Source organism: Hyla sarda, chromosome 1 (assembly GCF_029499605.1).
Source record: "Hyla sarda isolate aHylSar1 chromosome 1, aHylSar1.hap1, whole genome shotgun sequence".
Taxonomy (NCBI): domain Eukaryota; kingdom Metazoa; phylum Chordata; class Amphibia; order Anura; family Hylidae; genus Hyla; species Hyla sarda.
Window position 1 is genome coordinate 69189302 of NC_079189.1, and position 20085 is coordinate 69209386.

At 44.6% G+C, this 20085-nt stretch overlaps 2 protein-coding genes across 5 annotated transcripts in view; one reads left to right on the forward strand and one right to left on the reverse strand.

The window, feature by feature from the left end:
* Nucleotides 1-16563, reverse strand: part of ADGRA3 (adhesion G protein-coupled receptor A3) — an 83115-nt gene extending 66552 nt beyond the window's left edge. The window contains exon 1 of the mRNA XM_056555533.1: nucleotides 16335-16563. Coding sequence (XP_056411508.1) covers nucleotides 16335-16555 — 221 coding nt within the window. The 5' untranslated portion in view covers nucleotides 16556-16563. The remainder of the gene's footprint in view (nucleotides 1-16334) is intronic.
* The window catches only part of LOC130355433 (cytosolic beta-glucosidase-like), a 135703-nt gene continuing 131909 nt past the window's right edge, over nucleotides 16292-20085 (forward strand). The window contains exon 1 of one of the 4 annotated variants that reach the window (XM_056555585.1): nucleotides 16292-16368. The gene's annotated coding sequence lies outside the window, so the exon portion shown is untranslated. Of the gene's footprint in view, nucleotides 16369-16622; nucleotides 16752-16884; nucleotides 16995-20085 lie in introns of those variants that run through there. The other 3 variants (XM_056555591.1, XM_056555580.1, XM_056555571.1) reach the window with 3 other exon arrangements.

Below are 20085 nucleotides of genomic sequence, written 5' to 3' on the forward strand. Positions count from 1 at the left end.
GACATCCGGATCTGGTACTACAGTCATACAGGGCCTCACCATGTACACGACACCCAACATTTGTTACACAGAAAAAACAGGACAATAAAACTCTTTATATGACGCCAATAAAATCTTTACTAGACTCGGACCGACTGCTGAATAATATTTTATTTCCAATCACTCCCAGCCATTCCAAGGGTCAGAGGAGAAAGGAGATCACATTACATTCCTACCACCCCCAGCACTTCTGGAGGAAACACCATACAGTGCAAATACAACATTCCTACTCCAAACTCTTGTTTACATCCAGAGACTCAATATGTCTCACAGCTGAGGATTTGCTACAATTGTATGTGGTGTAGGCAGGCAGTGTCCCGATTTCATGTAGACCATCACTGCTGATAGGCCACTGTTCACATTAGATTATAGGCCTACAAGTGTCTCTTTTACCGACATCGGGGCAGTAAAAAAAAAAAAAAAAAAAAAATAATAATAATAATAATATATACACACATTATGGGGGGCACATATCATCACTTTTAGGCTAGGGTTCGACTTTTTCGCCAGTATTTTTATTTTTTTAAACCTGAACAAAATGCCACTGCATTTTCCTGCGTCTTTGTGATTTTCTTTCTCTGACTTTTTTTGCCTTTGTTTGGAAGCTGTGGTTTTTTTTCTCCTTTTCCGGTCCCTGTGTCCACCTCTTATTTTTTTTAGGCCCCCTTCACACTGCCAGTGTCCCATCGGAAAAGGTCCGTAAGGCCGATTTTTTTTTCTGCCTTTTTTTGTGTCCGTTATCCGGATGGGACACAACGGGCAACCACGGTTCCCGACAGATCCCATTTACTATTATGGGGTCCGTCGGGCACCGTTTTTTTTTTTGCCAGGAGTAGCTGGAGAAAAAGATGTCACATGATTTATTTTTTCTCCCGCTAGTAGTGTGAAAGAGGCATATATATATATATATATATATATATATATATATATATATATATATATATATTAGGGATCGACCGATATCGGTTTTTTAGGGCCGATACCGATAATCGGTGCAGGTTAGGGCCGATAGCCGATAACTTATACCGATATTCCGGTATAAGTTATCGGCTATTTAACCCCCTGCGACACCGCTGCAGATCATTGATTTAAAGCGGGCGCTTTAAATCAATGATCTGCAGTGGCTTTTGCGGGGCCATAGGCCGCCGCCGCCACCACCCGCTTCTCTCCCCTTACCTGCCAGGGTGCTCCGGGCCATCCATCCATCGTTCCTGTAGCGTCCAGTGGCGTTCCGGGTGGAGGGTGGTCCGGTCCGGGCTGTCCTTCTTCTCCGGCGGGCCTCTTCTCCACTCCGGGCAGGCTCCGGCCTAGTACGCTGCATAGACGTCGCTGCGCAGTGACGCCCGTGCGCAGCGACGCACCTGACGTCACGGTGTAGCGGCGTCTATGCAGCGTACTAGGCCGGAGCCTGCCCGGAGTGGAGAAGAAGACCGTGGGAGAAGAAGGACAGCCCGGACCGGACCACCCTCCACCCGGAACGCCCCCGGACGCTACAGGAACGATGGATGGATGGCCCGGACCACCCCCATTACGGGTAAGTTTCATTTTTTTTATTGACTCGGAGGGTGGGGGAGGGGCCCGACCGGTATAGCGGTATGGGAAAAAATCCATACCGGTACACGGCCTAGCATCACGGTGGGGGGTGCGGCGGGTCGAGGGGGTGGCGGTCGCGGTACGGTCGGGGCGGTGCGGGGGCGGGGCATTATCGGCTTATCGGCAAGATAATTGCCGATACCGATAATGCCCAAAATCGTGATTATCGGCCAATAATATCGGCCATACCGATAATCGGTCGATCCCTAATTATATATATATATATATATATATATATATATATATATATATATATATATATATATATATATATAGTGTATTATATATAATCAGTGATCCCCAACCAATGTCCCTCAAGCTGTTTCAATACTACAACTCCCAGTATGGCCTGGAGCACTATGGCCGCTTCATTCTTGGGTCCCGTTCACACTGAGAAATTCTCGCTTAAAAATTCTGACACAGAATTTTATTTTTTTTACACAGAATTTGATCGGAATTTACACAGAATTCCATGGGGAAATATAGGAGGATGACAACCTGGCTGAACGACAACCAATTAGAATTTCCTTTTTTTGTGTGTGCGTGGAATTTCTTCAAGCGGAGAGGAATTCCGCCACATAATTCTGCGAGCGGTATTTCTGCAGTGTGAACGAGAAAGAGCAAAATACATTCAAGTCTATGGGAAGAAGAGATGTTGTATTTTTTCAAGCGGCGAATTCACGAGGAATTACTCGAGTACACTCCTCGTGAATACCTCAGTGTGAACGCGCCCTAAGGATCAGTCGGGGTCTCAAAGGTCAAATGATAAAAATAGCATATTGATCCTTGATATGACACCCAAACCAATCAATAGGAGAGGGTTTCCCAACCAGGGTGCCTCCAGCTGTTGCAGAACTACAACTCCCAGCATGCCCGGACAGCCGGAGGATGTCCGGGCATGCTGGGAGTTGTAGTTCTGCAACAGCTAGAGGCACCCTGGTTGGGAAACGCTGCTCTAGCACTATACTTTCCCCTTCATTCTATTCTATGTATTCACCCCAGGGCTTGATACACAGTGTAAAAATACACCACAAAATCTCAATTTTACCGTTACAATGTGGAATTCCTGTTGCACATTTTGTGGTGTATATGCAGATATCAGCGCAAAATTCTACTTGTTAAAGCAAGTCCAATGAAATCCCACAACCAAAATATGCACCCGAAAATCTGCTGCAGAACCTCTTGCCACTTGGAAAGATGTATGCAGAACTCTTTCTGTCGCATGTGAAATATATAAATATAAAATCCCGAGCTCTGAACACAGGGTAGTGCCATTTATTGGGTGACTGATTAAAGAGTGAAGTCCACAAAGTGAAGCTGCACCCACCGCACACGACGGGCAGACCTGGACCGCACAATCCACAGGTATTCAGTCTCTCAATGTTATATTCAATATTTGCATTACAAATGATGAGATCCACTGCCAAACTGTAACGGCAGAGGGCTGCCCTAAACCAGGAGAGTTTCCAATGGGATTTTCCTGCAAGGTTGTTGTGGATTTTTGGCTGAACAGACACAGATTTACCCTAAGTCTAAGGCTACACTGCAACCTGAGAAACATAACAGCGATGCTGTATAATAAGGGATCAGTGCAAGGAGCGATGCTGTATGATAAGGGATCAGTGTAGGGAGTGATGCTGTATGATAAGGGATCAGTGTAGGGAGCGATGCTGTATAATAAGGGATCAGTGTAGGGAGCGATGCTGTATGATAAGGGATCAGTGTAGGGAGCGATGCTGTATAATAAGGGATCAGTGTAGGGAGCGATGCTGTATGATAAGGGATCAGTGTAGGGAGTGATGCTGTATAATAAGGGATCAGTGTAGGGAGCGATGCTGTATGATGAGGGATCAGTGTAGAGAGTGATGCTGTATGATAAGGGATCAGTGTAGGGTGCGATGCTGTATAATAAGGGATCAGTGTAGGGTGCGATGCTGTATGATGAGGGATCAGTGTAGGGTGCGATGCTGTATAATAAGGGATCAGTGTAGGGAGCGATGCTGTATAATAAGGGATCAGTGCAAGGAGCGATGCTGTATGATAAGGGATCAGTGTAGGGAGTGATGCTGTATGATAAGGGATCAGTGTAGGGAGCGATGCTGTATAATAAGGGATCAGTGTAGGGAGCGATGCTGTATGATAAGGGATCAGTGTAGGGAGCGATGCTGTATAATAAGGGATCAGTGTAGGGAGCGATGCTGTATGATAAGGGATCAGTGTAGGGAGTGATGCTGTATAATAAGGGATCAGTGTAGGGAGCGATGCTGTATGATGAGGGATCAGTGTAGAGAGTGATGCTGTATGATAAGGGATCAGTGTAGGGTGCGATGCTGTATAATAAGGGATCAGTGTAGGGTGCGATGCTGTATGATGAGGGATCAGTGTAGGGTGCGATGCTGTATAATAAGGGATCAGTGTAGGGAGCGATGCTGTATAATAAGGGATCAGTGTAGGGTGCGATGCTGTATGATAAGGGATCAGTGTAGGGAGCGATGCTGTATGATAAGGGATCAGTGTAGGGTGCGATGCTGTATGATAAGGGATCAGTGTAGGGAGCGATGCTGTATGATAAGGGATCAGTGTAGGGTGTGATGCTGTATGATAAGGGATCAGTGTAGGGAGCGATGCTGTATGATAAGGGATCAGTGTAGGGAGTGATGCTGTATAATAAGGGATCAGTGTAGGGAGCGATGCTGTATGATAAGGGATCAGTGTAGGGAGCGATGCTGTATGATAAGGGATCAGTTTAGGGAGCGATGCTGTATGATAAGGGATCAGTGTAGGGAGCGATGCTATATAGTAAGGGATCAGTGTAGGGAGCGATGCTGTATAGTAAGGGATCAGTGTAGGGAGCGATGCTGTATGATGAGGGATCAGTGTAGGGAGCAATGCTGTATAATAAGGGATCAGTGTAGGGTGTGATGCTGTATGATGAGGGATCAGTGTAGGGAGCGATGCTGTATAATAAGGGATCAGTGTAGGGAGCGATGCTGTATAATAAGGGATCAGTGTAGGGAGCGATGCTGTATAATAAGGGATCAGTGAAGGGAGCGATGCTGTATAATAAGGGATCAGTGTAGGGAGCGATGCTGTATAATAAGGGATCAGTGTAGGGTGTGATGCTGTATAATAAGGGATCAGTGTAGGGAGCGATGCTGTATAATAAGGGATCAGTGTAGGGAGCGATGCTGTATAATAAGGGATCAGTGTAGGGAGCGATGCTGTATAATAAGGGATCAGTGTAGGGAGCGATGCTGTATGATGAGGGATCAGTGTAGGGAGTGATGCTGTATGATGAGGGATCAGTGTAGGGTGCGATGCTGTATGATGAGGGATCAGTGTAGGGAGCGATGCTGTATAATAAGGGATCAGTGTAGGGAGCGATGCTGTATAATAAGGGATCAGTGTAGGGTGCGATGCTGTATAATAAGGGATCAGTGTAGGGTGCGATGCTGTATAATAAGGGATCAGTGTAGGGTGCGATGCTGTATAATAAGGGATCAGTGTAGGGTGCAATGCTGTATGATGAGGGATCAGTGTAGGGTGCGATGCTGTATAATAAGGGATCAGTGTAGGGTGCGATGCTGTATGATGAGGGATCAGTGTAGGGAGCGATGCTGTATAATAAGGGATCAGTGTAGGGTGCGATGCTGTATAATGAGGGATCAGTGTAGGGAGCGATGCTGTATGATGAGGGATCAGTGTAGGGTGCGATGCTGTATAATGAGGGATCAGTATAGGGTGCGATGCTGTATGATGAGAGATCAGTGTAGGGTGCAATGCTGTATAATAAGGGATCAGTGTAGGGAGCCATGCTGTATAATAAGGGATCAGTGTAGGGAGCGATGCTGTATGATGAGGGATCAGTGTAGGGTGCGATGCTGTATAATAAGGGATCAGTGTAGGGTGCGATGCTGTATAATAAGGGATCAGTGTAGGGTGCGATGCTGTATGATGAGAGATCAGTGTAGGGTGCGATGCTGTATAATAAGGGATCAGTGTAGGGTGCGATGCTGTATAATAGGGGATCAGTGTAGGGTGCGATGCTGTATAATAAGGGATCAGTGTAGGGTGCGATGCTGTATAAGGGTCCATCCTTTGGTGTTTGGGCAGCATGGACCTGCGCCGTCACCACTGATGACAATGCAGTCAGTGTGTAATTCTGTCGAAAGAACAAACATGTTCATTCTTTTTGCGTGTGAATTTTTACAGCAGAATTTTGCATACGGTATATACGGCGTACACACACACTGTTGTGCACGGAATATACGGCGTACACGCGCACAGCTGCATGTGGTATATACGGCATACGGTTGCGTGTGGTATATACAGCGCACATGGTTGCACGCGGTATATGCACACACTAGGCACACACTATACACACAGAAGATACACAGTACCATCTCCTGGGCACACACTATACACAGTACCATCTCCTGGGCACACACTATACACAGTACCATCTCCTGGGCACACACTATACACAGTACCATCTCCTGGGCACACACTATACACAGTACCATCTCCTGGGCACACACTATACACAGTACCATCTCCTGTGCACACACTATACACAGTACCATCTCCTGGGCACACACTATACACACACAGAAGATACACAGTACCATCTCCTGGGCACACACTATACACAGTACCATCTCCTGGGCACACACTATACACACAGAATATACACAGTACCATCTCCTGGGCACACACTATACACACAGAATATACACAGTACCATCTCCTGGGCACACACTATACACACAGAAGATACACAGTACCATCTCCTGGGCACACACTATACACACAGAAGATACACAGTACCATCTCCTGGGCACACACTATACACACAGAATATACACAGTACCATCTCCTGGGCACACACTATACACACAGAAGATGCACAGTACCATCTCCTGGGCACACACTATACACACAGAATATACACAGTACCATCTCCTGGGCACACACTATACACACAGAATATACACAGTACCATCTCCTGGGCACACACTATACACAGTACCATCTCCTGGGCACACACTATACACAGTACCATCTCCTGGGCACACACTATACACAGTACCATCTCCTGGACACACACTATACACACAGAAGATATACAGTACCATCTCCTGGGCACACACTATACACAGTACCATCTCCTGGGCACACACTATACACACAGAATATACACAGTACCATCTCCTGGGCACACACTATACACACAGAAGATACACAGTACCATCTCCTGGGCACACACTATACACACAGAATATACACAGTACCATCTCCTGGGCACACACTATACACACAGAAGATGCACAGTACCATCTCCTGGGCACACACTATACACACAGAAGATGCACAGTACCATCTCCTGGGCACACACTATACACAGAGAATATACACAGTACCATCTCCTGGGCACACACTATACACACACCGAATATACACAGTACCATCTCCTGGGCACACACTATACACACACCGAATATACACAGTACCATCTCCTGGGCACACACTATACACACACCGAATATACACAGTACCATCTCCTGGGCACACACTATACACACACCGAATATACACAGTACCATCTCCTGGGCACACACTATACACACACCGAATATACACAGTACCATCTCCTGGGCACACACTATACACACACAGAATATACACAGTACCATCTCCTGGGCACACACTATACACACACAGAATATACACAGTACCATCTCCTGGGCACACACTATACACACACAGAATATACACAGTACCATCTCCTGGGCACACACTATACACACAGAATATACACAGTACCATCTCCTGGGCACACACTATACACACAGAATATACACAGTACCATCTCCTGGGCACACACTATACATACAGAATATACACAGTACCATCTCCTGGGCACACAGTACACACACAGAATATACACAGTACCATCTCCTGGGCACACACTACACACACAGAATATACACAGTACCATCTCCTGGGCACACACTATACACACACAGAATATACACAGTACCATCTCCTGGGCACACACTATACACACACAGAATATACACAGTACCATCTCCTGGGCACACACTATACACACACAGAATATACACAGTGCCATCTCCTGGGCACACACTATACACACACAGAATATACACAGTGCCATCTCCTGGGCACACACTATACACACACAGAATATACACAGTGCCATCTCCTGGGCACACACTATACACACACAGAATATACACAGTACCATCTCCTGGGCACACAGTACACACACAGAATATACACAGTACCATCTCCTGGGCACACAGTACACACACAGAATATACACAGTACCATCTCCTGGGCACACAGTACACACACAGAATATACACAGTACCATCTCCTGGGCACACAGTACACACACAGAATATACACAGTACCATCTCCTGGGCACACAGTACACACACAGAATATACACAGTACCATCTCCTGGGCACACAGTACACACACAGAATATACACAGTACCATCTCCTGGGCACACAGTACACACACAGAATATACACAGTACCATCTCCTGGGCACACAGTACACACACAGAATATACACAGTACCATCTCCTGGGCACACAGTACACACACAGAATATACACAGTACCATCTCCTGGGCACACAGTACACACACAGAATATACACAGTACCATCTCCTGGGCACACAGTACACACACAGAATATACACAGTACCATCTCCTGGGCACACAGTACACACACAGAATATACACAGTACCATCTCCTGGGCACACAGTACACACACAGAATATACACAGTACCATCTCCTGGGCACACAGTACACACACAGAATATACACAGTACCATCTCCTGGGCACACAGTACACACACAGAATATACACAGTACCATCTCCTGGGCACACAGTACACACACAGAATATACACAGTACCATCTCCTGGGCACACAGTACACACACAGAATATACACAGTACCATCTCCTGGGCACACAGTACACACACAGAATATACACAGTACCATCTCCTGGGCACACAGTACACACACAGAATATACACAGTACCATCTCCTGGGCACACAGTACACACACAGAATATACACAGTACCATCTCCTGGGCACACAGTACACACACAGAATATACACAGTACCATCTCCTGGGCACACACTATACACACAGAATATACACAGTACCATCTCCTGGGCACACACTATACACACAGAATATACACAGTACCATCTCCTGGGCACACACTATACATACAGAATATACACAGTACCATCTCCTGGGCACACACTATACACACACAGAATATACACAGTACCATCTCCTGGGCACACACTATACACACGGAATATACACAGTACCATCTCCTGGGCACACACTATACATACAGAATATACACAGTACCATCTCCTGGGCACACAGTACACACACAGAATATACACAGTACCATCTCCTGGGCACACACTACACACACAGAATATACACAGTACCATCTCCTGGGCACACACTATACACACAGAATATACACAGTACCATCTCCTGGGCACACACTATACATAGTACCATCTCCTGGGCACACACTATACACAGTACCATCTCCTGGGCACACACTATACACACAGAATATACACAGTACCATCTCCTGGGCACACACTACACACACAGAATATACACAGTACCATCTCCTGGGCACACACTACACACACAGAATATACACAGTAGCATCTCCTGGGCACACACTACACACTATACATAAAAAGTAGCATCTTCTAAGCGCACAGTATTTACACAAAGTATACACTAGTGTTACACACTTTACACTACACATACACAGTACCATCTCCTGGGCACATAGTATATATCTATATACACACACACACACACACACAGTATACACTATAGTTACACACTGTTTCCCAACCAGGGTGCCTCCAGATGTTGCAAAACTACAATTCCCAGCAGGCCCAGACAGCCTGGGAGTTGTAGTTTTATTAACACCTGAAGGCACCCTGGTTGGGGAACACTGCACTCTACCTGTACAGTACCATCTCCTGGGCGCACAGTATATACATATACACACAGTATACACTATATAGTCTCCTGGGCGCACAATATATACATATACACACAGTATACACTATATAATCTCCTGGGCGCACAGTGTGTGTAATATATATACATATACACACATACATACACACACACACACAGTATACACTATATAATCTCCTGGGCGCACAGTATATACATATACACACAGTATACACTATATAGTCTCCGGGGCGCACAGTATATACATACACACAGTATACACTATATAATCTCCGGGGCGCACAGTATATACATACACACAGTATACACTATATAATCTCCTGGGCGCACAGTATATACATATAAACACACAGTATACACTATATAGTCTCCGGGGCGCACAGTATATACATATACACACAGTATACACTATATAGTCTCCGGGGCGCACAGTATATACATATACACACAGTATACACTATATAGTCTCCGGGGCGCACAGTATATACATACACACAGTATACACTATATAATCTCCTGGGCGCACAGTATATATATATATATATATATATATATATATATATACACACAGTATACACTATATAGTCTCCGGGGCGCACAGTATATACATATACACACAGTATACACTATATAATCTCTGGGGCGCACAGTATATACATACACACAGTATATACATATACACACAGTATACACTATATAGTCTCCGGGGCGCACAGTATATACATATACACACAGTATACACTATATAATCTCCGGGGCGCACAGTATATACATATACACACAGTATACACTATATACTCTCCGGGGCGCACAGTATATACATATACACACAGTATACACTATATAATCTCCGGGGCGCACAGTATATACATATACACACAGTATACACTATATATACACTATATATTCTCCGGGGCGCACAGTATATACATATACACACAGTATACACTATATATACACACGATATAATCTCCGGGGCGCACAGTATATACATATACACACAGTATACACTATATAGTCTCCGGGGCGCACAGTATATACATATACACACAGTATACACTATATAATCTCTGGGGCGCACAGTATATACATATACACACAGTATACACTATATAGTCTCCGGGGCGCACAGTATATACATATACACACAGTATACACTATATAATCTCCGGGGCGCACAGTATATACATATACACACACAGTATACACTATATAGTCTCCGGGGCGCACAGTATATACATATACACACAGTATACACTATATAATCTCCGGGGCGCACAGTATATACATATACACACAGTATACACTATATAGTCTCCGGGGCGCACAGTATATACATACACACACAGTATACACTATATATACACTATATAATCTCCGGGGCGCACAGTATATACATATACACACAGTATACACTATATATACACTATATAGTCTCCGGGGCGCACAGTATATACATATACACACAGTATACACTATATAGTCTCCGGGGCGCACAGTATATACATATACACACAGTATACACTATATATACACACTATATAGTCTCCGGGGCGCACAGTATATACATATACACACAGTATACACTATATATACACTATATAGTCTCCGGGGCGCACAGTATATACATATACACACAGTATACACTATATATACACTATATAATCTCCAGGGCGCACAGTATATACATATACACACAGTATACACACAGTATACACTATATAATCTCCGGGGCGCACAGTATATACATATACACACAGTATACACTATATAATCTCCGGGGCGCACAGTATATACATATACACACAGTATACACTATATAATCTCCGGGGCGCACAGTATATACATATACACAGTATACACTATATAGTCTCCGGGGCGCACAGTATATACATATACACACAGTATACACTATATAGTCTCCGGGGCGCACAGTATATACATATACACACAGTATACACTATATAATCTCCGGGGCACACAGTATATACATATACACACAGTATACACTATATATACACTATATAATCTCCGGGGCGCACAGTATATACATATACACACAGTATACACTATATATACACTATATAGTCTCCGGGGCGCACAGTATATACATATACACACAGTATACACTATATAGTCTCCGGGGCGCACAGTATATACATATACACACAGTATACACTATATATACACTATATAGTCTCCGGGGCGCACAGTATATACATACACACACAGTATACACTATATAGTCTCCGGGGCGCACAGTATATACATATACACACAGTATACACTATATATACACTATATAGTCTCCGGGGCGCACAGTATATACATATACACACAGTATACACTATATATACACTATATAGTCTCCGGGGCGCACAGTATATACATATACACACAGTATACACTATATAGTTTCCGGGGCGCACAGTATATACATATACACACAGTATACACTATATAATCTCCGGGGCACACAGTATATACATATACACACAGTATACACTATATATACACTATATAATCTCCGGGGCGCACAGTATATACATATACACACAGTATACACTATATAGTCTCCGGGGCGCACAGTATATACATATACACACAGTATACACTATATAATCTCCGGGGCACACAGTATATACATATACACACAGTATACACTATATAGTCTCCTGGGCGCACAGTATATACATATACACACAGTATACACTATATAGTCTCCGGGGCGCACAGTATATACATATACACACAGTATACACTATATAGTCTCCGGGGCGCACAGTATATACATATACACACAGTATACACTATATAATCTCCGGGGAACACAGTATATACATATACACACAGTATACACTATATAGTCTCCGGGGCGCACAGTACATATACACACAGTATACACTATATAGTCTCCTGGGCGCACAGTATATACATATACACACACAGTATACACTATATAGTCTCCTGGGCGCACAGTATATACATATACACACACAGTATACACTATATAGTCTCCTGGGCGCACAGTATATACATATACACACACAGTATACACTATATAGTCTCCGGGGCGCACAGTATATACATATACACACAGTATACACTATATAATCTCCGGGGCGCACAGTATATACACATATACACACAGTATACACTATATAGTCTCCGGGGCGCACAGTATATACACATATACACACAGTATACACTATATAATCTCCGGGGCGCACAGTATATACATATACACACAGTATACACTATATAGTCTCCGGGGCGCACAGTATATACATATACACACAGTATACACTATATAGTCTCCGGGGCACACAGTATATACATATACACACAGTATACACTATATAGTCTCCGGGGCGCACAGTATATACATATACACACAGTATACACTATATAATCTCCGGGGCGCACAGTATATACATATACACACACAGTATACACTATATAGTCTCCGGGGCGCACAGTATATACATATACACACAGTATACACTATATAGTCTCCGGGGCGCACAGTATATACATATACACACAGTATACACTATATAATCTCCGGGGCGCACAGTATATACATATACACACAGTATACACTATATAATCTCCGGGGCGCACAGTATATACATATACACACAGTATACACTATATAATCTCCGGGGCGCACAGTATATACATATACACACAGTATACACTATATAGTCTCCGGGGCGCACAGTATATACATATACACACAGTATACACTATATAGTCTCCGGGGCGCACAGTATATACATATACACACAGTATACACTATATAATCTCCGGGGCACACAGTATATACATATACACACAGTATACACTATATATACACTATATAATCTCCGGGGCGCACAGTATATACATATACACACAGTATACACTATATATACACTATATAGTCTCCGGGGCGCACAGTATATACATATACACACAGTATACACTATATAGTCTCCGGGGCGCACAGTATATACATATACACACAGTATACACTATATATACACTATATAGTCTCCGGGGCGCACAGTATATACATACACACACAGTATACACTATATAGTCTCCGGGGCGCACAGTATATACATATACACACAGTATACACTATATATACACTATATAGTCTCCGGGGCGCACAGTATATACATATACACACAGTATACACTATATAGTCTCCGGGGCGCACAGTATATACATATACACACAGTATACACTATATAGTCTCCGGGGCGCACAGTATATACATATACACACAGTATACACTATATAATCTCCGGGGCACACAGTATATACATATACACACAGTATACACTATATATACACTATATAATCTCCGGGGCGCACAGTATATACATATACACACAGTATACACTATATAGTCTCCGGGGCGCACAGTATATACATATACACACAGTATACACTATATAATCTCCGGGGCACACAGTATATACATATACACACAGTATACACTATATAGTCTCCTGGGCGCACAGTATATACATATACACACAGTATACACTATATAGTCTCCGGGGCACACAGTATATACATATACACACAGTATACACTATATAGTCTCCGGGGCGCACAGTATATACATATACACACAGTATACACTATATAATCTCCGGGGAGCACAGTATATACATATACACACAGTATACACTATATAGTCTCCGGGGCGCACAGTATATACATATACACACAGTATACACTATATAGTCTCCTGGGCGCACAGTATATACATATACACACACAGTATACACTATATAGTCTCCTGGGCGCACAGTATATACATATACACACACAGTATACACTATATAGTCTCCTGGGCGCACAGTATATACATATACACACACAGTATACACTATATAGTCTCCGGGGCGCACAGTATATACATATACACACAGTATACACTATATAATCTCCGGGGCGCACAGTATATACACATATACACACAGTATACACTATATAGTCTCCGGGGCGCACAGTATATACACATATACACACAGTATACACTATATAATCTCCGGGGCGCACAGTATATACATATACACACAGTATACACTATATAGTCTCCGGGGCGCACAGTATATACATATACACACAGTATACACTATATAGTCTCCGGGGCACACAGTATATACATATACACACAGTATACACTATATAGTCTCCGGGGCGCACAGTATATACATATACACACAGTATACACTATATAGTCTCCGGGGCGCACAGTATATACATATACACACAGTATACACTATATAATCTCCGGGGCGCACAGTATATACATATACACAGTATACACTATATATACACTATATATACACTATATAGTCTCCGGGGCGCACAGTATATACATACACACACAGTATACACTATATATACACACTATATAGTCTCCGGGGCGCACAGTATATACATATACACACAGTATACACTATATAATCTCCGGGGCGCACAGTATATACATATACACACAGTATACACTATATATACACTATATAGTCTCCGGGGCGCACAGTATATACATACACACACAGTATACACTATATATACACACTATATAGTCTCCGGGGCGCACAGTATATACATATACACACAGTATACACTATATAGTCTCCGGGGCACACAGTATATACATATACACACAGTATACACTATATATACACTATATAGTCTCCGGGGCGCACAGTATATATATACACACACATACACACAGTATACACTATATAGTCTCCGGGGCGCACAGTATATACATATACACACAGTATACACTATATAATCTCCTGGGCGCACAGTATATACATATACACACAGTATACACTATATAGTCTCCGGGGCGCACAGTATATATATATACACACACATACACACAGTATACACTATATAATCTCCGGGGCGCACAGTATATACATATACACACAGTATACACTATATAGTCTCCGGGGCGCACAGTATATACATATACACACAGTATACACTATATAATCTCCGGGGCGCACAGTATATACATATACACACAGTATACACTATATAGTCTCCTGGGCGCACAGTATATATATATATACACACTCCAATCTCCTGGGCGCACAGTATATATATATATATATATATATATATATATATATATACACACACACACACACACACACACACACAGTATACACTATATAGTCTCCGGGGCGCACAGTATATACATATACACACAGTATACACTATATAATCTCCGGGGCGCACAGTATATACATATACACACAGTATACACTATATAGTCTCCGGGGCGCACAGTATATACATATACACACACATACACACAGTATACACTATATAGTCTCCGGGGCGCACAATATATACATATACACACAGTATACACTATATAATCTCCTGGGCGCACAGTATATACATATACACACAGTATACACTATATATACACTATATAGTCTCCGGGGCGCACAGTATATACATTTACACACAGTATACACTATATATACACTATATAGTCTCCGGGGCGCACACTATAGAAGTCCCACACTGCCCAGTGCTCGGATGTGGCAGGGCTGTAGAGAGGTGCAGGGCACGCTGACACTTGTAGTACTCACAGGGTGGAGGTCCGGTTAGGCAGCACTCCCAGCGGTAAGGTCCTCCCGGTGTCCAGGCTGCTGCACACCACCTTGGCTCCTTCCCCTCCGGTACCCGGCGTCCTCCCCGCCGTTCCCCGGGGCCTCCCGTCCTGCTTACACCCGGGGGGTAGCGCCCACTCACAGGTCACCAGGGAGAGCAGAGCGATCAGCGCCAGGCCCGGGGCCTCCATCCCGGCCATGACTACCAGCCCGGGCCCCAGCACACCGCGCGATCCGACTGCCGCTCCAGAGTCTCCGCACCACGAGCGGGCGCCCGCTGCCTGCCGAACGGAGGATCCTCAGCGCTATGTATCGTCCTCGTACAGTCCGGCTCCGGTACCGGGGCTCTGGCTGCTCAGCCTGGGAGGTCCGATCACATAATTGCCCCAGGCGGTGGTGAGTAGGAGGCCCCTTCCCAGCCATACACACACAGCTGCTCCAGACTGTCCTCCCCCTCAGTCCCCCGGGATGGTCTCCTCCTCCCCCTGTCTCCTCCTCTCCAGGCACAGACATGTCAGCGGGAAGAGGGGGGATCCCGCACAATAACCGCGCCGTCTGCGAGCTGTGAAAGTGTATGAGCGGCCCGGGGACCGTGCTGCCCCCCACCCACTGCCGGGTACAGGGGTCCTGCCTTCTACGGTATATCGTATAGAATGCACGGTATACAGCAGTGTTTCCCAACCAGGGGGCCTCCAGGTGTTGTAAAACTACAACTCCCAGAATGCTGGGATTTGTAGTTGGGAAACACTGGTATACAGTATGTTATGTGTTGTCTAGGACAGAATACTATGTTACATGGAGCAAAGTATTCTAAAGTGCATAATACAGTAGAATGATATCTAGGATAGTTGTTGTGTATAGTAGGATGTGTTCTGGTAAGTAACCTGTAGTACGGTTACATTGTATATACCATGAGTACTGGTAACTTCTCTATATCTATAGCCTATGGGGAGATTTATCCAAACCTGTGCAACCAATCAGATCGCTTCTTTCATTTAAAGTGTCGCTCCCACCATCCTTTTTTTTTCTTCTGTCCCTGCCTTTTCCCATCTATCCCTAACCCCCCTCCCTGCCTTTAATTATTTTTTTTTTTTAACATATTAAAAATACCTTTTTGTCTGCCTGGTAGTGTGCTCACTACCAAGCAGACTTCCCCAGCAGGCACGAGGTCATTGATGCCTGCTGGGGCCGACACTTCCGCCCATAGTTCTTCTACACAGGGTGCCTCCAGCTGTTTCACCACTACAACTCCCAACTTGCCCTGACATCTATTGACTGTCAGGACATGCTGGGAGTTGTAGTGGTGAAACAGCTGGAGGCACCCTGTGCTAAAAACAATATCTTTCCATTGCCGCGGCACAACCCGAAACTAGGAGGGAGACCCCTAGTGGCCGGTTTTCAAATGTAAATTAAAACATTTTAATAAAAAAAAAAAATAATAATAATTAAACTATATTAGAGATATGTTGTAGTACATAAGTAGTACAACATATCAAAAAATAGATAAATTAAAATAAAAAGTTGGTGACAGTGCCTATTTAAAGAAAAATACAAACCTGAATGTCCTCCGGTGTACTAGTAGTTGGCCCATACACAATATTGGCAGCAGAGCCCCCCCCCCCTCGATATTGTGGCAGCCAAGTGCCCCCAAGAAAATGAAAAAATGCCAACAGAACTCCCCCCGAAAGAGTGCCAGCAGAGCTCCCCTCAGTAAGGCTAGGTTCACACCACAGAATGTCCGCACGGAAAAGCTGTTTGGACATTACACAGACTGCGGGCGCCCGCATATTGGATTACACGGGAATGCGCTGTCTCATAGGCGGCCATGCATTCTGTGCAGAGACTGCAGAAAGAACGGACTGGTTCGTTCTTTCTCTGGACACAGAAATCAGAATTCCGTCTTGTACTGCGGGCAGCTGCTGCTACACAATTCCACACAGAAATTCCAAGGTGTAAACATTAGGGATCGACCGATTATCGGTTTGGCCGATATTATCGGCTGATAATCACGATTTTGGGCATTATCGATATCGGCAATTACCTTGCCGATAATGCCCCGCACCGTGACCACCGACCCGCCGCACCGCATCGCACCCCCCACGCACCGTCCTGGCCCCAATACCTCCCCCATCCCCGGTTTTATAATTACCAGGGTCCACGCTACTTCTGGCTCCTGCTGCGTCCTGCGTTACGCTGTGCGCAATGACAAGTGACGTGACGCGGCGTCACCGTCAGTGAGCACAGTGACAGCTCAGGAAGACGCCACCGGAGCCAGATGTAGAGTGGACCCCGGGCCCCGGTAATTATGAAACCGGGGATGGGGGAGGCATTGGGGGCGGTGCGGTGAGTGGTGCGACGCAGTGCGGTGGGGCGGTAGGGGGTGCGGAGTGGTGGGGGGGGGGGTTGCGGTGATAGGACTCAGGACCCCCGGACAGACAGGGGGAGAGAAGCGGGTGGCGTCGGCGGTCTATGGCACCGCAAAAGCTGCTGCAGTTCATTGATTTAAATCACCCGCTTTAAATCAATGATCTGCAGCGGTGTCGCGGGGGGATATATAGCCGATAACTTATACCGATCGGTATAAGTTATCGGCTATCAGCCCTAACCTGCACCAATTATCGGTATCGGCCCTAAAAAACAACATATCGGTCGATCCCTAGTAAACATAGCCTAAAAGTGCCATCAGAGCTTCTTAAGGGTCTATTCACACGTACAGTATTCTGCGCAGATTTGATGCGCAGGATTTTCTGCTGCAGATTTCAATGTAAACTGAATGACTGAACACAGTTTGAAATCCTGCGCATCAAATCTGCACAGAATACTGTACGTGTGAATAGACCCTAAAAAAGAAGTACCAGCAGAGATCCCCCACCTGAAAGAGTGCCAGTAGAGCTCCCCCAGTAAGAGTGCCTGCCCTGGAGAGAGTGCTTCTCATCATTCTGTTCAGGCCAGCGTTTGGAACTAAATGTTCTGAACACTGTCTTTGTGCTGCAGGGGTCGACCAGGCCCTTGTGACGTCAGCATCATGCCCCCTCTATGCAAGTCTATGGGAGGGGGCCTGATGGTCGTCACGCCCTCTCCCATAGACTTGCATTGAAGGGGTTTGGCCTTGACATCACGAGGGGCGTGGCCAACCCCCGCAGCGCGAAAACAGCGTTTGGAACATTTAGTTAGGAATGCGGGCTAGTGGAGTACTCCTTTAATAACTTGTTCCCACAATAACTTGTCATTCATGTGATCCTCTCTTTCTGGGCTATGTTGTCAGTGGGTGGCCCTATATACACCCTTATACACAGATAGCTGTCAATCACTTAGCAGCACCACCCACAATGAACTCTGGAGGGAAACTACTGGAGGTGGTAACTCCTGGCACTCTTTTTATTTTTAATATTCTTTATTGGAAAAACAAACATTGATTTACTGTTATACAGTCGCAATTACTATCTTCTCCATAGTTATTAGACTCAATACAAGTATAACCGTAATAAGAATAAACAGCTATAAAAGAAAATTTTAACCTTTAACCCCTTAAGGACCAAGCCCATTTTCACCTTAAAGGGGTTCTCTGCTGCTTACATATCTTATCCCCTAGCCAAAGGATATGGGACAAGATGCCTGATCACGGTAGTCCCGCCGCTGGGGACCCCCGTGATCTTGCAAGCGGCACCCCGTTTGTAATCAGTACCCGGAGCGTGTTTGCTCCGGGTCTGATTACCGACGACCACAAGGC